Source organism: Mauremys mutica, unplaced genomic scaffold, assembly GCF_020497125.1.
Source record: "Mauremys mutica isolate MM-2020 ecotype Southern unplaced genomic scaffold, ASM2049712v1 Super-Scaffold_100418, whole genome shotgun sequence".
Taxonomy (NCBI): domain Eukaryota; kingdom Metazoa; phylum Chordata; order Testudines; family Geoemydidae; genus Mauremys; species Mauremys mutica.
The window spans coordinates 326362-345191 of NW_025423337.1; the positions used below are offsets into that span (position 1 = coordinate 326362).

General features: G+C 46.9%; 1 protein-coding gene across 1 annotated transcript in view; it reads left to right on the forward strand.

The window, feature by feature from the left end:
- The window catches only part of LOC123361231 (pappalysin-1-like), a 248369-nt gene that overhangs the window by 167672 nt on the left and 61867 nt on the right, over positions 1–18830 (forward strand). The window contains 1 exon segment of the mRNA XM_045001347.1: positions 18104–18287. Within this exon segment, the coding sequence (XP_044857282.1) occupies positions 18104–18287 (184 nt within the window).

Below are 18830 nucleotides of genomic sequence, written 5' to 3' on the forward strand. Positions count from 1 at the left end.
TGATAAAAAGTTGGGTCTTATTGCAGAAAGCCTTTCATGAGAGTATTTCCAACCACCTTACAAACAATTTAGTTGCCCCTCATAAAATGCAAGAGTGAGTGGGTGAGTATTACTACCTTCCTTTGCAGTTGGAGAAACTGAGGCACAGAAAGGCCAAATGGCTCACACAAGATCACACAGGTTGTCATTGTCAGGGCTGAAAATAGAATCCAGGTATCCTCATCCACAGATCTATGCTTGAGCTAGTAAAGTATACTCCTTCCCAACAGCCAAACGGCTACAGCAAGATTAGCTAGATCTATAGCTTCTATCTGTCTTCTTGTTTGAGAAAGGGGCCATTTTACTCTGTAGAAACATGTTCTAATGATGGGTGATCCTCAAATGTTTCTGAAATGTGGATAAAGACCCGAACGTTTAGATGGTTATTCTGACCTTATCTGATCTTATTAGGTCTGCAAAACCGAACTGTGAATCTCCCAAGCACGAGCTTTCTGGTGAGATTTCTGGTGTTTTCTCCTTTGTATTGGCCTGATAATGTCACAGGCCGTGCCTCTTTTGCAGCATTTCATTCCGTCTGCTTCCAGCCAGAACCTGACAGTGCAGAGATGCACAAACATGAACTACACGGGGGAAAATGTATCCAGGTTTTTCAGATTAAAAAAAAATGGGGGGAGGGGTATCAGATCGTGATAAGCCTCCAGTCCCACAAGTGCACATGTTGGCAGAGAGGGCGAGGGATGGGGGAAACTGGTCATTTGTTTTCCGGCTTAAACAAAACCAAAAAGGGGAGGTGTCATAAGTAGTTAGTTAAGGGTTAAGGTCTACCTGTAAAGGGTTAACACAGACCTGGTGAAACACCCGACCAAAGGACCAATCAGGGAAGAGAATTTGAAAATCCCAGAGAGCGGGAACTTGGGTCTCTGTGTTCTTTGTTCTGAGTTCTTAGCCGTCTGGACCTACACCAGACCAGACGCTTAACCAAGTCTGCTCATCTTTCTGAACTAATTTCTTCTATTCAAGCTAGTGAGTATTAGAAGAACTGGGTAATTGCATATAAGAATCCTGTGTCTGCAATTCTGTGTGTTTGCATTGATTATTCGTAATTTTGCCTGTATTGTTTGTACTGAGGAAAAGGGAGAAATTTCTCCAGGGATTAATAAGATTAGACCCTATGAATGTCTATCTTGGATTCATAGAGATTGTGTATTTTTTCTCTTCTTTCTTTTATTCTTTTAATAAACTCTTTTAAGTTCAGGACTTGGTTAAGTTCCTTACCTGTGGATTCAGGGGAAGGAAGCTAGGCACCACTCTGTGGAGACAAGGATTGTCTCCAAGCAGAGAGAGAGCAGGAGAGGGAGGGGGGAAGTGGGCTGCTTCCCTGTGTGTAGAGATTCAAGGGGTTTGAATCTGGGTTCCCCAGGGGAAGCTTGGGGGACAGGCAGTGCGTCAGACACGTTAACCTGACTGGTGGCAGCGAGAAGGAATCCTACCCTAAGGGTTAGGGTGGGGGGAGAATACCTGCGGGTCCCCATCTTTGAACCCACAAGCTCAAAGTGGGGGTGAGATCCCATGACATGGTGGCAGCGGAGTTTCGAGCCCATTGTTAGAAGGAGTTTTTTCAGCTGGGCTACGCTGAAGGAAGCTATTCTCTTCTTCTAGAGCAGGAAAGCAACCTGAGAGAAGAGGTAGTTTACTAGTCTTCTGTTTCTAAGTGGTATTGTTAGAAGCAGTTTCAGCAGTTTGGCTGGAGGGAATTAAGTTTCCAGCAGGCTTTGTTGAAAGCAGTTTTCTTTCGGGTGGCATAGAAAAGCACCTTGGAGGAAAAGAAAGTGTGTGCATTCCTTAGGTGGGGGGAAGTGCCCTCACAGGTTGCAAGGAGGTGTGTCCCTCCTTTGTGTGATCAGGATTCCTTGGGTGGGGGGAGTGCTCCTCCGAGCTCATCCCGTCCAACAGGGACAACAGGTTTGGCGAGGAGAGAAAGCTCCTGAAGCCAGTTTTTTTTCCTGTGACTTTTGAAATGCAGAAGGCAGGAAGCCACTGATACTTGTGAGAATTTTACTAGACTTTCTCGCAGAGAGACAGAGTTTTTTAGATTTTCCCTATTGCTCAGTACAGAACAATAGAGAGTTGCAACACACAATTTGCTATACACAGGATTAATTACCCTTTCTCTACTCAAGTTATCATAAACAGGGAGGGGGTGTCCAGCACCCCAAGGCACAGATATGACGGAAACAAGTGACCAACTAGAGCTTGCTCGATTGCAAATAAAAATCCTGGAAGCCAAAGAGAGAGAACACCAGATGGCCATGGCGGCCATGGAGGCAGACCAGAAAGCCAGAGAGGCAGACCACATCAGACAAATGGAATTAAGAGAGAAAGATCTGGAAATCCAGAGGCAGGCTCTGGAAGTAGAACAGGCTAAGCAGCATAATCCACCACCCCATCCACCTACTTATCACACTTTTCAGAAAAAATTTCCCGCCTACAAGGCAGGGGATGATGTTGAGGCCTTTTTAGAAAACTTTGAGAGGGCCTGTATTGGATACCATCTTCCTAAAGACCAATACATGATGGAGCTGAGGTCACAGCTCAGCGGACAATTATCCCTTGTGGCAGCTGAAATGCCTAAAGACCAGATGGACGACTTTCCACTGTTCCTAACCAAGGCCAGACTCAGAATGGGCATCACCCCTGATCACGCCCGTCAGCGTTTCAGAGCCCAGAAATGGAAACCAGAGATGTCATTTCCAGAGCACGCTGCTTACCTGGAAAGACACTATTTCTCCTGGATATCAGGATCCAAGGTTGAGGAGCTAGACGACCTACACCTCCTGATATTGATGGAGCAGTTCCTAGATGGTGTTCCTGAGAACATTAGACGCTACATCCAAGATGGTAAACCTAAAACTCTCACTGAGGCAGGAGAGATTGGAGCCAGATGGATGGCATCGGTAGACAACACGAAAGCTACTGCCAAAGGGAGCGATTCACACAAGGTACCCACCGAGACTAAACCTTACCATCGAGGGCCAATCAAGCCCACACCTACAACCCAAGCACAGTCACACCCTACCTCTTCTTCTACCTCACCAGTTTCCAGTAAACCAACACCACCCCGTGACCCATCAAGTGGGCGATGTTTTGGATGCAATGAACTGGGGCATATCAGAGCCAAATGCCCAAAGAACCTGAACCGGGTCCAACTCCTTGCACCTGCACACCAAGGAAACCCGGAAGTAGATATCTCTCAAATACCCATATGCTTTAGGGAAACTTTGAGAGTGGACGGAAAGGAAGTTATCGCATGGAGAGACACTGCAGCACATGTGTCAGCTATCCACCGAACCTTCGTGGATCCCAAATTCATCAACCCGAAAACCAAAGTGACAGTTCGCCCCTTCATGTCAAAACCTGTAACATTACCTACAGTGCGTTTACCTGTCCAGTACAAGGGCTGGTCAGGGATGTGGACTTTTGCTGTCTATGACAATTATTCTGTCCCCATGATACTGGGCAACCACTTGGCCCATCACGTTGAGCCGCCAGAAACAGAGGGAGTGGTTACACGCAGCCAAGCCAGACGAGCTGCTGCACCCATACTTGTTCCTGAGCCATCCACCAAGACCCCGTCTGTGTTACCAGAGACCCAGACAGAGGTGGTGGAACCGGATCCCATGCCAACACCTACAGCAGCCATACTACATCCAGTCCCAGAACCGGAACTGGAAGAGCAACCAGCACCAGCGCCAGCGATTACAACTCCACCGCCAGAGGGCGACAACGGGCCTGAACTGGAAAAACCAGCACACAAGCCTACCCTAGAGGCTCAGCCGGAGCCTGAAATAACACCTCGTGGACCAGCGGAGAGCGGTTCACAGTCAACAGAAACAATCTCATCACCTACATCACTTCCAGAGGAACTGGTGTCTCCCGCCTCAAGGGAACAGTTCCAGACAGAGCAGGAAGCTGATGACAGCCTCAAGAAAGCATGGGCGGCGGCACGCAGCAACCCACCGCCTCTCAGCTCCACTAACCGATCCCGGTTCGTTGTGGACCAAGGACTTTTATACAAGGAAAGTCTTTCTGGTGGACACCAGGAGGGCTGGCATCCTCAAAAACGGTTGCTAGTTCCGACGAAGTACCGGGAAAAGCTCTTAAGCTTAGCCCATGATCATCCCAGTGGCCATGCTGGGGTGAACCGAAGCAAAGACAGGTTGGGAAGGTCCTTCGACTGGGAGGGGATGGACAAGGACGTTGCCAAGTATGTCCGGTCTTGTGAGGTATGCCAAAAGGTAGGAAAACCTCAAGACCAGGTCAAGGCCCCTCTCCAGCCACTTCCCATAATTGAGGTCCCATTTCAGCGAGTAGCTGTGGATATTATGGGTCCTTTCCCAAAAAAGACCCCCAGAGGAAAGCAGTACATACTGACTTTTGTGGACTTTGCTACCAGATGGCCGGAAGCAGTAGCTCTAGGCAACACCAGGGCTCAAACTGTGTGCCAGGCCTTAACTGACATTTTTACCAGGGTGGGTTGGCCCTCTGAAATTCTTACAGATTCGGGAACAAATTTCCTATCAGGGACCATGAAAGACCTGTGGGAAACTCATGGGGTGCATCATTTGGTTGCCACCCCGTACCACCACCAAACTAATGGCCTAGTGGAAAGGTTTAATGGAACATTGGGGGCCATGATCCGCAAATTCGTCAATGAACACTCCAATAATTGGGATCTAGTGTTACAACAGTTGCTGTTTGCCTACAGGGCTGTTCCACATCCCAGTTTAGGATTCTCACCATTCGAGCTGGTATATGGCCATGAGGTTAAGGGGCCATTACAGCTGGTAAAGCAGCAATGGGAGCGGTTTACACCTCCTCCAGGGATTAACATTCTGGACTTTGTAAGCAACCTTCAAAACACCCTCCGAGACTCTTGGGCCCTTGCTCGAGAGAACTTAAGAGATGCTCAAGCGGAGCAAAAGGTCTGGTATGATCGACATGCCAAGGAGCGGTCCTTCAAGGTAGGAGACCAGGTCATGGTCTTGAAGGCGCAACAGGCCCATAAGATGGAAGCGTCCTGGGAAGGACCATACATGGTCCAGGAGCGCCTGGGAGCTGTTAACTACCTCATAACATTCCCTGATTCCTCTTTAAAGCCTAAAGTGTTTCATGTTAACTCTCTAAAGCCCTTTTATCCCAGAGAATTACAGGTCTGTCACTTTACAGTTCAGGAAGGAGATGACACCGAGTGGCCTGAAGGTGTCTACTATGAAGGTAAAAGAAATGGTGGTGTGGAAGAGGTGACCCTCACCACAACCCTGCAACGTCTGCAGCGTCAACAGATCAAGGAGCTGTGCACTCACTTCGCGCCCTTGTTCTCAGCCAACCCAGGACGGACTGAGCAAACCTGCCACTCCATTGACACAGGTAATGCTCACCCGATTAGGACCCCACCCTACAGGGTGTCACCTCATGCCAAAGTTGCTATTAAACAGGAGATTGACAACATGTTGGAGATGGGTATCATCCGCCCTTCTACCAGTGCATGGGCATCTCCAGTGGTTCTGGTTCCCAAACCAGATGGGGAAATACGCTTTTGTGTGGACTACCGTAAGCTCAATGCTGTAACTCGTCCAGACAACTATCCAATGCCACGCACTGATGAGCTATTGGAAAAGTTGGGACGTGCCCAGTTCATCTCTACCATTGATTTAACCAAAGGATACTGGCAGGTACCACTAGATGAACCCGCCAGGGAAAAATCTGCCTTCATCACCCATGCAGGGGTGTATGAGTTTACTGTGCTTCCATTCGGACTGCGGAATGCACCTGCCACCTTCCAAAGGCTGGTGGATGGTCTACTAGCAGGATTGGAAGACTGTGCAGTTGCATACCTCGATGATGTGGCCATTTTCTCTGATTCCTGGCCTGAACACCTAGAACATTTGAAAATGGTTTTTGAGCGCATCAGGCTGGCAGGACTAACTGTTAAGGCCAAAAAGTGTCAAATAGGCCAAAACAGAGTGACTTACCTAGGACACCAGGTGGGTCAAGGAACCATCAACCCCCTACAGGCCAAGGTGGAGGCTATCCAACAGTGGCCTGTCCCAAGGTCAAAGAAACAGGTCCAATCCTTCTTAGGTTTGGCCGGATATTACAGGCGATTTGTACCACACTACAGCCAAATCGCTGCTCCACTAACTGATCTGACCAGGAAAACCCAGCCAAATGCAGTTAAGTGGACTGATGAGTGTCAGGAAGCCTTTATCCAGCTTAAGGCGATGCTCATGTCTGACCCTGTATTAAGGGCCCCGGACTTTGACAAACCCTTCCTAGTTACCACCGATGCATCTGAACGTGGGGTAGGAGCGGTACTAATGCAGGAAGGACCGGATCACAACTTCCATCCTGACGTGTTTCTCAGCAAGAAGCTGTCTGAGAGGGAAAGCCACTGGTCCGTCAGTGAAAAAGAGTGTTACGCCATTGTGTATGCCTTGGAAAAGCTACGCCCATACCTTTGGGGACGGCAGTTCCAGCTACAAACCGATCATGCTGCACTAAAGTGGCTTCATACTAACAAGGGAAACAACAAAAAACTTATCAGATGGAGTTTAGCTCTCCAAGACTTTGATTTTGAAATTCAACACATTTCAGGAGCTTCCAACAAAGTTGCTGATGCACTCTCTCGTGACAGTTTCCCAGAATCTAGTGGCTAAAAAGTGTTCTTTACATGTTATATGCTTAGTAGTATATGTAATAGTGCATGTGTTTATTACTCTGTTGGTTTTGCAGTTTAGGAGGAAATCACCGCCAGTGCTCCCACTGTTGGTGATTTGGGGGGCGTGTCATAAGTAGTTAGTTAAGGGTTAAGGTCTACCTGTAAAGGGTTAACACAGACCTGGTGAAACACCTGACCAAAGGACCAATCAGGGAAGAGAATTTGAAAATCCCAGAGAGCGGGAACTTGGGTCTCTGTGTTCTTTGTTCTGAGTTCTTAGCCGTCTGGACCTACACCAGACCAGACGCTTAACCAAGTCTGCTCATCTTTCTGAACTAATTTCTTCTATTCAAGCTAGTGAGTATTAGAAGAACTGGGTAATTGCATATAAGAATCCTGTGTCTGCAATTCTGTGTGTTTGCATTGATTATTCGTAATTTTGCCTGTATTGTTTGTACTGAGGAAAAGGGAGAAATTTCTCCAGGGATTAATAAGATTAGACCCTATGAATGTCTATCTTGGATTCATAGAGATTGTGTATTTTTTCTCTTCTTTCTTTTATTCTTTTAATAAACTCTTTTAAGTTCAGGACTTGGTTAAGTTCCTTACCTGTGGATTCAGGGGAAGGAAGCTAGGCACCACTCTGTGGAGACAAGGATTGTCTCCAAGCAGAGAGAGAGCAGGAGAGGGAGGGGGGAAGTGGGCTGCTTCCCTGTGTGTAGAGATTCAAGGGGTTTGAATCTGGGTTCCCCAGGGGAAGCTTGGGGGACAGGCAGTGCGTCAGACACGTTAACCTGACTGGTGGCAGCGAGAAGGAATCCTACCCTAAGGGTTAGGGTGGGGGGAGAATACCTGCGGGTCCCCATCTTTGAACCCACAAGCTCAAAGTGGGGGTGAGATCCCATGACAGGAGGCAACACCACTTAGGAAATTTTACATTAATTTTGTGCTGGAAATATTTATACTTAGTTCCTGGAAAACCTGCTGTGTGTTGATAGCATGGCAGAGTGTTCATGTGTGTCACAGGAAGCATGGAGTGTGTGCGAATACCTTTTAGCAGAAACCCTGGAGAACCCTCCTTGCACTCCATTTTCCCAGTCCCACCCCCAAATACCTGACACTTGCTACAATCTGGTGCATTCCAAAGCCAAACTATTTGCTCTTCAGAAGGATTTTTGGGAGCGCCAGGCATAAGTCATCCCCAGGCAGGGATGAGTTTTCAGTGCCCGGAGAGGGGGCTGAACTTCATCAGAGCTGTGAAAATCCCTCCAGCTTTCCCTGCAGTTTGTGGGGAGAGAGTGAATGTGGGGGCAGGGAAGTTGTCCCACGACTCCCACATTCAGAACGTCTCTGGATTCATGTTAAGTTTGGGGGCAAAGCTTTGGAGTTTTCCTCTTCCCCCCTCCCCAAACACACACACACTGGTTCCCTCTTCTCAGACCTGTTTATGTAAAACCAGTTGGGTTCTGCCTGCAAGACCGACAGTGCTTTAGTTCCGGTGTTCCACATGGGCACTGTTTTCTGTGGTAGGGGCCGCAAGTGTGTGTTGCGGGGGATATAAAGGAAAACAACCACACTCAGCAGCTTGTCTGTATTTGTAAAATACTGTGCTCTTCATAAGATCAAGGAGGGGGAGACAAAGTGGAGGGGAATGAGTCAGCCCTTTCAACTCAATTACAAAAGAAATACAGGACCCCATGAGCTGGGCCTCTTCCATTGTAACTGGCATCAGCACTAGAACCCTAGCTCCAGCTGAGCATTTTTGCAGACTAGAAAACAAAGTCTCAAACAAGCCTCAATGACTGACCAGGGAAATAGTTGGACTAGATCTTTACATGGAGAACACAGGAATCCACAAAGCAAATAAAACAACTAAAATTGTTTCACCAACACCATATCGCTTAAATGGGAAAAGTGCCTAATGGGGAAGATTGAAGCCAATTATTACTGTATGGTTTTGATCAGAGAACCCTGGTTTCAAAGTGTGCTCCCCCCCCCCCGAGCATTCAGCACTTGATCTGATTCATATGACACAACTTGAGATGTTAATTCCACTAGCCAAGGAGATTCACTGTCTGCCACGATGCTCTTATCCACCCCACACTTTGCTCTCAACAATCTTCTCCCAAAGAGCACCCCCCCCGCAAAAAAAAACCACCCTAGGCCAAAGGTTCTGTGCCTTTGTTATATTCTGTGCATTCATTGTAGTGTGTATGTGGGCTTTGAGGCCCCAGTTCAGCAGAGTTAAGCATGTGCTTAAGTTCACCCCTCTTCAGCAAAGCACATGCTTAAAGTTATGCATGTGCTTAGGCAATCTCACCATGCTTTGCACAGGGGTTCCTTATTTCATTGCAGTCAGGTGCTTCAGGCTGGAATGTGGGTTATTTTCACACAAGAAATAAAATCTCTGAGAAATCCTGGAATGTAATGATCATGGTTATGGTCTTGGCCTTCACAACATCCTCTGGCAAGGAGTTCCACAGGTTAACTATGCGTTGTGTGAAGAAATACGTCCTTTTGTTTGTTTTAAACCTACTGCCTATTCATTTCATTTGTTGACCCCCTAGTTCTTGAGTTATGAGAAGGAGTAAACAACACTTTGCTATCTACTTTCTGTACACTAGTCATGATTTTATAGACCTTAATCATATCTCCCCTTAGCCGTCTCTTTTCCAAGCTGAAAAGTCCCAGTCTTATTAATCTCTCCTCATACGGAAGCCGTTCCAGACCCCTAATATTTTTTGTTGCCCTTTTCTGAATCGTTTCCATTCAATCAGTGCTCTGTTGAGGAGGGGGGCATCGAAGGGCAAGCTCCGTCAGGGCCCCTTGCTGAATGAGGGAGGGAACCTAGTGACAGAGGATGTGGAGAAAGCTAGTGTACTCAATGCTTTTTTTGCCTCTGTCTTCACAGACAAGGTCAGCTCCCAGACAGCTGCACTCTGCAGCACGGTATGGGGAGGAGGTGACCAGCTCTCTGTGGAGAAAGAAGTAGTTCGGGACTATTTAGGAAAGCTGGACGAGCACAAGTCCATGGGGCCGGATGCGCTGCATCCGAGGGTGCTAAAGGAGTTGGCCGATGAGATTGCAGAGCCATTGGCCATTATCTTTGAAGAATCATGGCGATCGGGGGAGGTCCCGGATGACTGGAAAAAAGCTAATGTAGTGCCCATCTTTAAAAAAGGGAAGAAGGAAGATCCAGGGAACTACAGGCCAGTCAGTCTCACCTCAGTCCCTGGAAAAATCATGGAACAGGTCCTCAAGGAATCAATCCTGAACCACTTAAAGGAGGGGAAAGTGATCAGGAACAGTCAGCATGGATTCACCAAGGGCAAGTCATGCCTGACTAACCTAATTGCCTTCTATGACGAGATAACCGGCTCTGTGGATGAGGGGAAAGCAGTGGATGTGCTATTTCTGGATTTTAGCAAAGCTTTTGATACAGTCTCCCACAGTATTCTTGCCAGCAAGTTAAAGAAGTCTGGGCTGGATGAATGGACGGTAAGGTGGATAGAAAACTGGCTAGATGGTCGGGCTCAACGGGTAGTGATCAATGGTTCCATGCCTAGATGGCAGCCGGTATCAAGTGGAGTGCCCCAAGGGTCGGTGCTGGGGCCGGTTTTGTTCAATATCTTCATTAACGATCTGGAGGATGGTGTGGACTGCACCCTTAGCAAGTTTGCAGATGACACTAAACTGGGAGGAGTGGTTGATACGCTGGAGGGTAGGGATAGGATACAGAGGGACCTAGACAAATTAGAGGATTGGGCCAAAAGAAATATGATGAGGTTCAACAAGGACAAGTGCAGAGTCCTGCACTTAGGACGGAAGAATCCCATGCACTGCTACAGACTAGGGACCGAATGGCTGGGTAGCAGTTCTGCAGAAAAGGACCTAGGGGTTACGGTGGATGAAAAGCTGAATATGAGTCAACAGTGTGCCCTTGTTGCCAAGAAGGCTAATGGCATTTTGGGTTGTATAAGTAGGGGCATTTCCAGCAGATCAAGGGATGTGATCATCCCCCTCTACTCAGCACTGGTGAGGCCTCATTTGGAGTACTGTGTCCAGTTTTGGGCCCCACACTACAAGAAGGATGTGGATAAATTGGAGGGAGTCCAGCGGAGGGCAACAAAAATGATTAGGGGGCTGGAGCACATGACTTATGAGGAGAGGCTGAGGGAACTGGGATTGTTTAGCCTGCAGAAGAGAAGAATGAGGGGGGATTTGATAGCTGCTTTCAACTACCTGAAAGGGGGTTCCAAAGAGGATGGATCTAGACTGTTCTCAGTGGTAGAAGATGACAGAACAAGGAGTAATGGTCTCAAGTTGCAGAGGGGGAGGTTTAGGTTGGATATTAGGAAAAACTTTTTCACTAGTAGGGTGGTGAAGAACTGGAATGGGTTCCCTAGGGAGGTGGTGGAATCTCCTTCCTTAGAGGTTTTTAAGGTCAGGCTTGACAAAGCCCTGGCTGGGATGATTTAGTTGGGTTTGGTCCTGCTTTGAGCAGGGGGTTGGACTAGATACCTCCTGAGGTCCCTTCCAACCCTGAGATTCTATGATTCTATGAATACAGCGAAGCCATGGTCAGTAAACAGAGGTGCAGCAGTGCAGTGGCTATTTACTGTAACCGTCTCTCAGCCTCACCTAACCATATCAAGGACAAAAGAAGCTCTGTGTGCTGATGGGGGCTAAATTCTCAATGCACCTTTCCCCACATAGGGCTGTTTTAAATGACCCATTACATCCGTTTCTTCCTCTAGCCATATTTCATTTGGTCCCATCTTCATCTCTCTTGTTCTTCTTTTCCTCCCTCCTCTCTTCTTCTTTCATTACCTTTCTCCGCTTCCCCCATCCCCTTTTTTGTCCTTCCTTCCCTAAAAGCCCCAGTCGCCTGGTTATTTCTTGTCATCTCTCCTTCTGGATGCCGCCGCTGCTGCTGCTGCTGCTGCGGTTGCGAGGTATTACTTAAAACCCAGCAGCTCCTTAGTATTGTGCAAAGGCATCATCAATCATGCCAGGCAAAGAAAGCACAGTTCATGTGGGTTCAATTAGCGGCACAGTAAGTGGGCAGCAGTGGAAGAGTACTTAGAGGAGAGCACACAGCTGTTCATTTTTAAAGAGAGGAAACTTCACACGTGAAACGGCTCTTGAAGAAGGAGCAGACAGATCTCGGGCAGAAGGACGGGAACGGGGATTCTCACAAGCTGTCAGAAGTCCCAGGAAACAACTTTTATGACACTGGCTGAGTTGTAGTTCCTTTAATCTGCACCAGACACTGGGTGACTGTATTGCTGTTTTTTTTCAGTCTCTTCCTATGTAAGGCTCGTTTTGGAAGGCAGAGGAGTGAGGGAAGCAGGTGCTGGGGATGCCAGTCAGAGAAACACAAAGTGCCCAAAGTGACAGCTAATAAACCCCAGGCGAAAGCCAAGGGCTGCACAGGTGCTGCCTTGGGCTGTGTGGACTTGACAGGTCTCACCAGCTAAGCAGGCTTGTGCCTGGTCAGTACTTTAACAGGAGAGCTGCAAGGGAAATCATGGGTGCTTCTGGCTATGATGCAGCTGATGATTCAGGGGGTGGTGCTGCTCCCTCTGAGGCAGCACTGATTAATGACTCACTGTGGAATTAAGGAATGCTCTGCTGCTGGATCTGCCATCTTTTGGATGAGGTCCTGGCCACCTGTGGCCTTCACAGAGCCTTAGCACATTTTGCAGAAAGAGGGCTGTGAATGCTGGCTCCCTGGATACATTTACTCTAACTCTGGCAATCTAAATTCCCCCTGCACATTGAAAGGAATAAGTTAGCTTTCACTTTCCTTTCCTGAAAGCCATGCCTGTAATGTTCTGCCACAAAGGTATGTGCGTTTCAATATTCATTAAAGTAATGATGGGAGATGCTTTAAAGAGTACAGTATCAATGACCTGGAAAACCAAGAGCCCCCACCATACAATTTAGGGAACAAATGGCTTGAGAAGCCAATGATCGCACACTCTGATATGTTATTTTTTCTACAGTGGAACTGCCTTTTGATTATGATGTGCACTGGCTGAAGGGTTTGAAGTAGTCTAGTGATTCTTCTTATCCTGAAGAGGATGATCCTCCAGGCCTGGGGAAGTTCCACTGGAGGGAAGCCTAGGGCCAAATTCAACAAAAGACTGAATTTTCCTGTTACACAGCAGAGAATGATCACGCCATATCAGGATACAGGACAGAGGCAGCGATACGTGCAGAACAAGTGCACTGCTGGCAAGTGGTGTCTTCTAAGCGACAGGGCAATAACCCAGTCACTTACCATTTCCCACAGGCTGCAGCTGGTTGCCCCTATACTATCCGACTAATATACAACACAACTACTGCTGAAGCCCTTCAGGAATTGCTAGCTAGTGCAGTGTACCCTTGACTACTTCTTGAGTGGGCCTGCATAAATGTATAACACCTAGGCTCAAGTTTCTATATTATTTCCCTGTTTGTGGGAGCAGTTCAGGGTGTTCGGAAAATGTTTTTAATGCCCTTGACTGGTCTGGGTCCTGGTTAATGAAAAGATTCTTTAAATACAGTAGGAGCCAAGAGAAAGATAAAGGAAAGTGTAGATCCTCTGCTTAGTGGGGAAGAGAGCTAATCACAGATGACATCAAGAAGGCTGAGGTGTTTAATGCCCATTTGGCTTCAGTCTTCACTAAAAATGGTAACGGTGACCAAATACTCAGCAGAATTAATATTAACAACAAGGGGGAAGGAACGCCAGCCAAAGTAGAGAAAGAACGGGTTAACGAATGTTTAGATAATACTTAAAGGACTAGCGGAAGCAATCTCGGAACTGTTAGTGATTATCTCTGAGAACTTCTGGAGGATGAGTGAGGTCCCAGAGGGCTGGAAAAGGGTAAACATACATAGTATCTATCTTTCAAATGGGGAACAAAGAGGACCTGGGGAATTACAGACCATTCAGCCTAACTTCAATACCTGGAAAGGTACTGGAAGAAATTGCTGAACAATCAGTTTGTAAGCACCTAGACAGTAATAGGGTTATAAGGAATAGCCAGCATAAATTTGAAGAACAAATCAAGCCAAACCAACCTAATTCTCTTCTTTGATGGGTTTGCTGGCCTAGTAGATGTGGGGAACCAGTAGACGTGATATACCTTGATTATAGTAAGGCTTTTGACACAGTCTCACATGACATTCTCATAAGTGAACTAGGGAAATGTGATGTAGATGAAATTACTCTGAGGTGGGTGCACAATTTTAGTTGACATACCATACTCCAAGAATAGTTATAAATGATTCACTGTCAAATTGGGAGGGTGTTTCGAGTGGAGTCCCGGAGGAGTCAGTTCTGGGTCCGGTACTATTCAGTATTTTTATTCATGACTTGGATAATAGAGTGGAGAGCATGCTTCTAAAAGTTGTGGATGACATCAAGCTGGGAGGGGTTGCAAGCACTTGGAGGACAGGATTGGAATTCAGAACAACCTTGACAAATTGGAGAATTGGTCTGAAAATTAACAAAATGAAATTGAACAAAGACAATTGCAAAGTACTACACTAACAAAAATCAAATGCACAACTATAAAATGGGGGATAAATGGCAAGGTGGTCAGATTGCTGAAAAGGATCTGGGGGGTTATAGCATGTCACAAATTGAATACGACTCCACAATGTGATGCAGTTGTGGAAAAAAAGGCTAATATTCTGGGGGATTGTCATGGGTTACACTACTCATCACTGGGGTACCTCCTTGCGGCTGTGTCTGGGGAATAGCGCTGCCCACTCTGATGCCCCCTTCAGTGTCCTGCTCATGCTACAGCTCTGTTCATGTTCCAGGAGTTGCAGTGCTTCCTCCTTGTGAGGCAGGATACTCCCTCTTCATGGCTTGGCCCTCCAGCCAGGTCACTGTGTTTTCCCCCTTCCAGAGAGTCCGTCTCACTGGACTGGCTGATCCGGTATCCTACCCAGCAGTCCTCCAATCCAAGGCAATGAAACTTCCCCAGCGGCTGGTAAGAGAACCCGGGCCCACCCACTACTCCAGGTTCCAGCTTAGTAATCCTTGAATCAGCGACCAATGTCTGTACCGTCCCAAATCTTTTCCTACTCCACCCCATCAGTTTTCTGCTTCACCACCCTTCCGGGTAACCCATCCTTCAGGGCCGGGATCCCAGGGCCTCTGTCTCCTCCTTTCCCTCTGTAAGCCCAGAGGGTGACTGCAGGCTGTCTGTTGCATACTTCCTGGCTTTATTCTAGCCCCACCTGCTCCTTGCTCAGCTGGACTCCATCCTTATCAAGCCTAAGTCTCCCTCAGGTGTGGCCTGCTGGGTTACTTAACCCCCTGTGAGCCACATTAATCCTTTTCAGGCGCATCATGAGTAAGCTACACTACATAATTGTCCTGCTCTACTCGGCACTAGTGAGGCCTCAGCTTGAGTCCTGTGTCCAGTTCTGGGTGCCACATTTTAGGAAAGATGAGGATGAATTGGAGCGAATCCAGAGGAGAGCAACAAAAATGATGAAAGGCTTAGAACATGTGACCTCTGAGGAAAGGGGAAAAAATGGGCATGTTTAGTCTTAAGAAAAGAAGATCGAGCGGGGACCTGATAACAGTCTTCCAATATGTTAAGGGCTGTTATAAAGTGGACAGTGATCAGTTGTTCTCTGTGTCCACTGAAACTAGGACAAGAAGTTAATCTGCAGCAAAGGAGATTTAGGTTAGATATTAGGAAAAACTTTCTAACTATCAGGGGAATTAAGCTGTGGAATAGGCTTCCCAGGCAGGTTGTGGAATCCCCATCATCGGAGGTTTTTAAGAACAGGTTGGAAAAACTCCTGTCCGGGATAGTCTAGGCTTTCTTGGTCCTGCCACAGCACAGGGGCCAAGACTTGATGACCTCTCGAGGTCCTTTCTAGCCCTCCATGTCTATGATGCTATTAGAGAGGCTGTCTCTTCCTCTATATCCTCTCCCAGAAGCAAAGGTCAACTGGGAAGTTCTTGAAGTTGGTTACTAAATTAGAACACCCCATACCCAGCAGCTGGGATTCCTGAGCTGACTTCCCGCTCCTTTGGGATTCACGTCCCTGTGCCTTCTATCAGAGCCTGAGTCTAGTGTCCTTCAGGGCACAGTGCAAGAGGCATGTATTTGGTTAGGCATTTGATTAACAGCTTTTATTTTGTGTTTTAATCTCTGAAATTGACGTGCCGAGAAGCCATGGCCATAGGTTCTATGGAAATTAGCAGATAATAATAATGTTTCTTATGGGAAACAGTGGCTTCCGCTCACCATGGAGCCACGCAGCCTGGAGTGCAAAACCACATTCTGCATTGTGGTAGCAGGGAAGACTGCATGTGATGTCTCCCTGGTCTATAGAGATGAAAGGCCTGATTTACTCACTCTGACTGAAACATGGAATGGGAGCTGTAGTTACTCAGCCTCTGAATCAGGCCCTGAACTCCTTCACTAACCCACTTGTTGTCCATTGAAAATAATGGAAATCTCAGTGGTTGAGAAATGCCCAATTTCTACTTCCTCTCTAAGGGCTGGATCAGAAGAGGCAAGAGGAGTGTGTGAGGATGTTACATACCTGAACATTCATCTCTTCACTTTTCTTCTATGGAGTCTCACACCGTAAAACAACTTTCCTGGAGTACAGACATCTCCAAGTAACTTTCTGTCTGCAGTCTATAAGCAATTAAAAAATGGTGCAGACAATTTGGAAAGCAATGAGGATAAAGTCCCTAGGAAACACATCCTCTGAAAGTGATGTCCATAATGTCACTTTGCCTTAGGCTCTCCATGGATGTTACGCTCCAGATCAATAGGAATTTGTTTTGGTTGGTTTTGTTTTTGTCAACAGTGCTTCCTATTTAAAGAAACTTGGTGACCTGGAAAAGGGGTTTTGTGGCCACTTGGGAAGTCTCCAGTCTGTGGGACTGCTTTTTCCATTCTGAATACAACCATCTATCAAAGGGAGACAGGTTCGAACTTCTGTTGAAACCATTAGGGTGTTTTGGCAAAAGGGAATTCCAGGTCCCTTTGATGTGTGCTACAAAAATTTCCCTTGCTTTTATAAACCCAGATCAATGCTTGGCATTGCAAATCTCCTGTGACCGTGCCAGCCCTGAATAAAATATCCCCTAGAGGGACAGGGCTGCTACAGTTCAGGCAGATTGGTGCAGGTATCTTTTCTTTCCTGCTCTAGCTACCTCTTGCTTTTTGGTCTCTTACGTCTCTCTTCTTTCTCCTCTCCATCCCACTCTGTTCCCCCGGAAGGAGTCATACTCTTGGAATGGCCTTCACTGGCTTCTAACCATGTTGCTTTTAAAAAAAAAAATTAAAATATTGGCTGTGTTATTTGTTCTGTTGTTTTCACCCCTATCTGTCTGTACTTTGTAGTAAATTCATAGTTTTAGCAATGGAAGGATGGCTCCCTCACTTTCTGTCTTCTCTGCTATCTAGGGTTTCTGGATATCTGATGCATCTCTGCGGGACATTCCTGCAAGCCACTACAGGATGGCCTTGTGGCCCAGGCACTAGGTGGCATTCAGGAGATCTGAGCTGAATTTCCAGCTTTGCCACTGAAGCTCTGTATACACTTTGCCACGTGTGACCTTTCTGTGCCTCTGTTCCCCCATCTGAGAAATGGGGATAATAATATGGCCTTGTCTCTTACTATGGGCATGTCCAGTGCCTGCCACAGTGGGGCCCTGATTCCATTTGGCATCACTAGGTCCCGCCGTAGTACAAGTAAATGATAATAGCCGGAGTTAATGGATGACAGTGTTATTAGAGTAACTATGAGCATCTCCAGGAAATGGAACACAACGTGCAGGACCTTGGGTGCCAGAGCACCTTACAGCTTGATATGCAGCCTTGTCCTGGGTCAGGCACAGCAGCTGTTTCACAGCACATACAGCCATACCTAAGAAGTGGAAGTGAAAAAGAGATTCACATCCGGTGGAAACTGGAGAGTCAGGTGAAGTTGGCAAACAGGAATAACTCCAGTTTACATTCAGCCGGATACAAGGTTAACATCCTAGTAGCAGAAAAATCACCAAAGGTTCTGTAACAACCACAGGTTATAAAGACTTCCCTTCGAAGTCCCATCACCAGCAACACAGCACTTCGGGGGCACTGGTTTGGTGCTAACTCCGAGGGGAAAATATTCCCTACTGACTCACTGACACCATTTCCTTAACATCTCGATGCTTTTCCGAAGCCTCCGACCCAAGCGCTGATGATCAGGCTCAATGATTGGCTTGTGAGACCTGATAGGATAGCAAACATGAGCAGTGGTTAGGCTGTGGGTGGCTCTTAGTGGGTACTGGCAGCTATTTGGTTATGCTTAGGTTTGATCTTTCCCCTGCTGGCTGTCATGTCTTTGGCCATGTGTCTCTTTCAGCTGGAGTCCAGCATCACCGTGACTTGCACAGATGGGAAATGGAACAAACAGGTGGCCTGTGAACCAGTGGATTGCGGCATCCCAGACCAGTACCATGTCTACCCAGCCACATTCAACTGCAGCGAGGGTACCACCTTTGGAAAGAAATGCTCTTTCAGTTGCCGACCTCCGGCCCTGCTGAAAGGTATTTTGCCGCAAGTTAAGGTTCAGTCTGTAAAAGACACAGACAAGTCATTATTATTAATATTATTTCTATTATTCCATGGGGTTGAAGCATGAAAAAGAATGAGGGCAGAAAGTTACCCACCAGGTTTTCTTTATGCTGGAAGTTAATTTCCCCTCCTCTTTCTGTATGTTGTGAGGGTTTATTTAATACCTTGTCCCTTGATGACTGTGGGCTGGAAACTATAATGAAAGCAAAAATTGCCTCCATAAAATCAAAACTTTAAAAAGTAATAGGAATAAATAGAATCAGAGCAGTGACTCCTCCAGGCTGGCTCCCCTCGCTGGGAGGGAGAAGAGGAAGTTTAATGCCATCAATGAAATGTAAAGCTAACAGCTCTTCCTGGAGTGTGCGGGGAGAGTCAGGGGAAGGTGTTAATAGACATAGGGTGGGATTTTCAAAATGCCTAAGTTACTTAGGAGCTTAAGTCCCATTTTTTAAAATCACATGGAAACTTAGGAGTCCAAATCTCAGTGAAATTCAATGGGACTCGAGCTCCCAAAT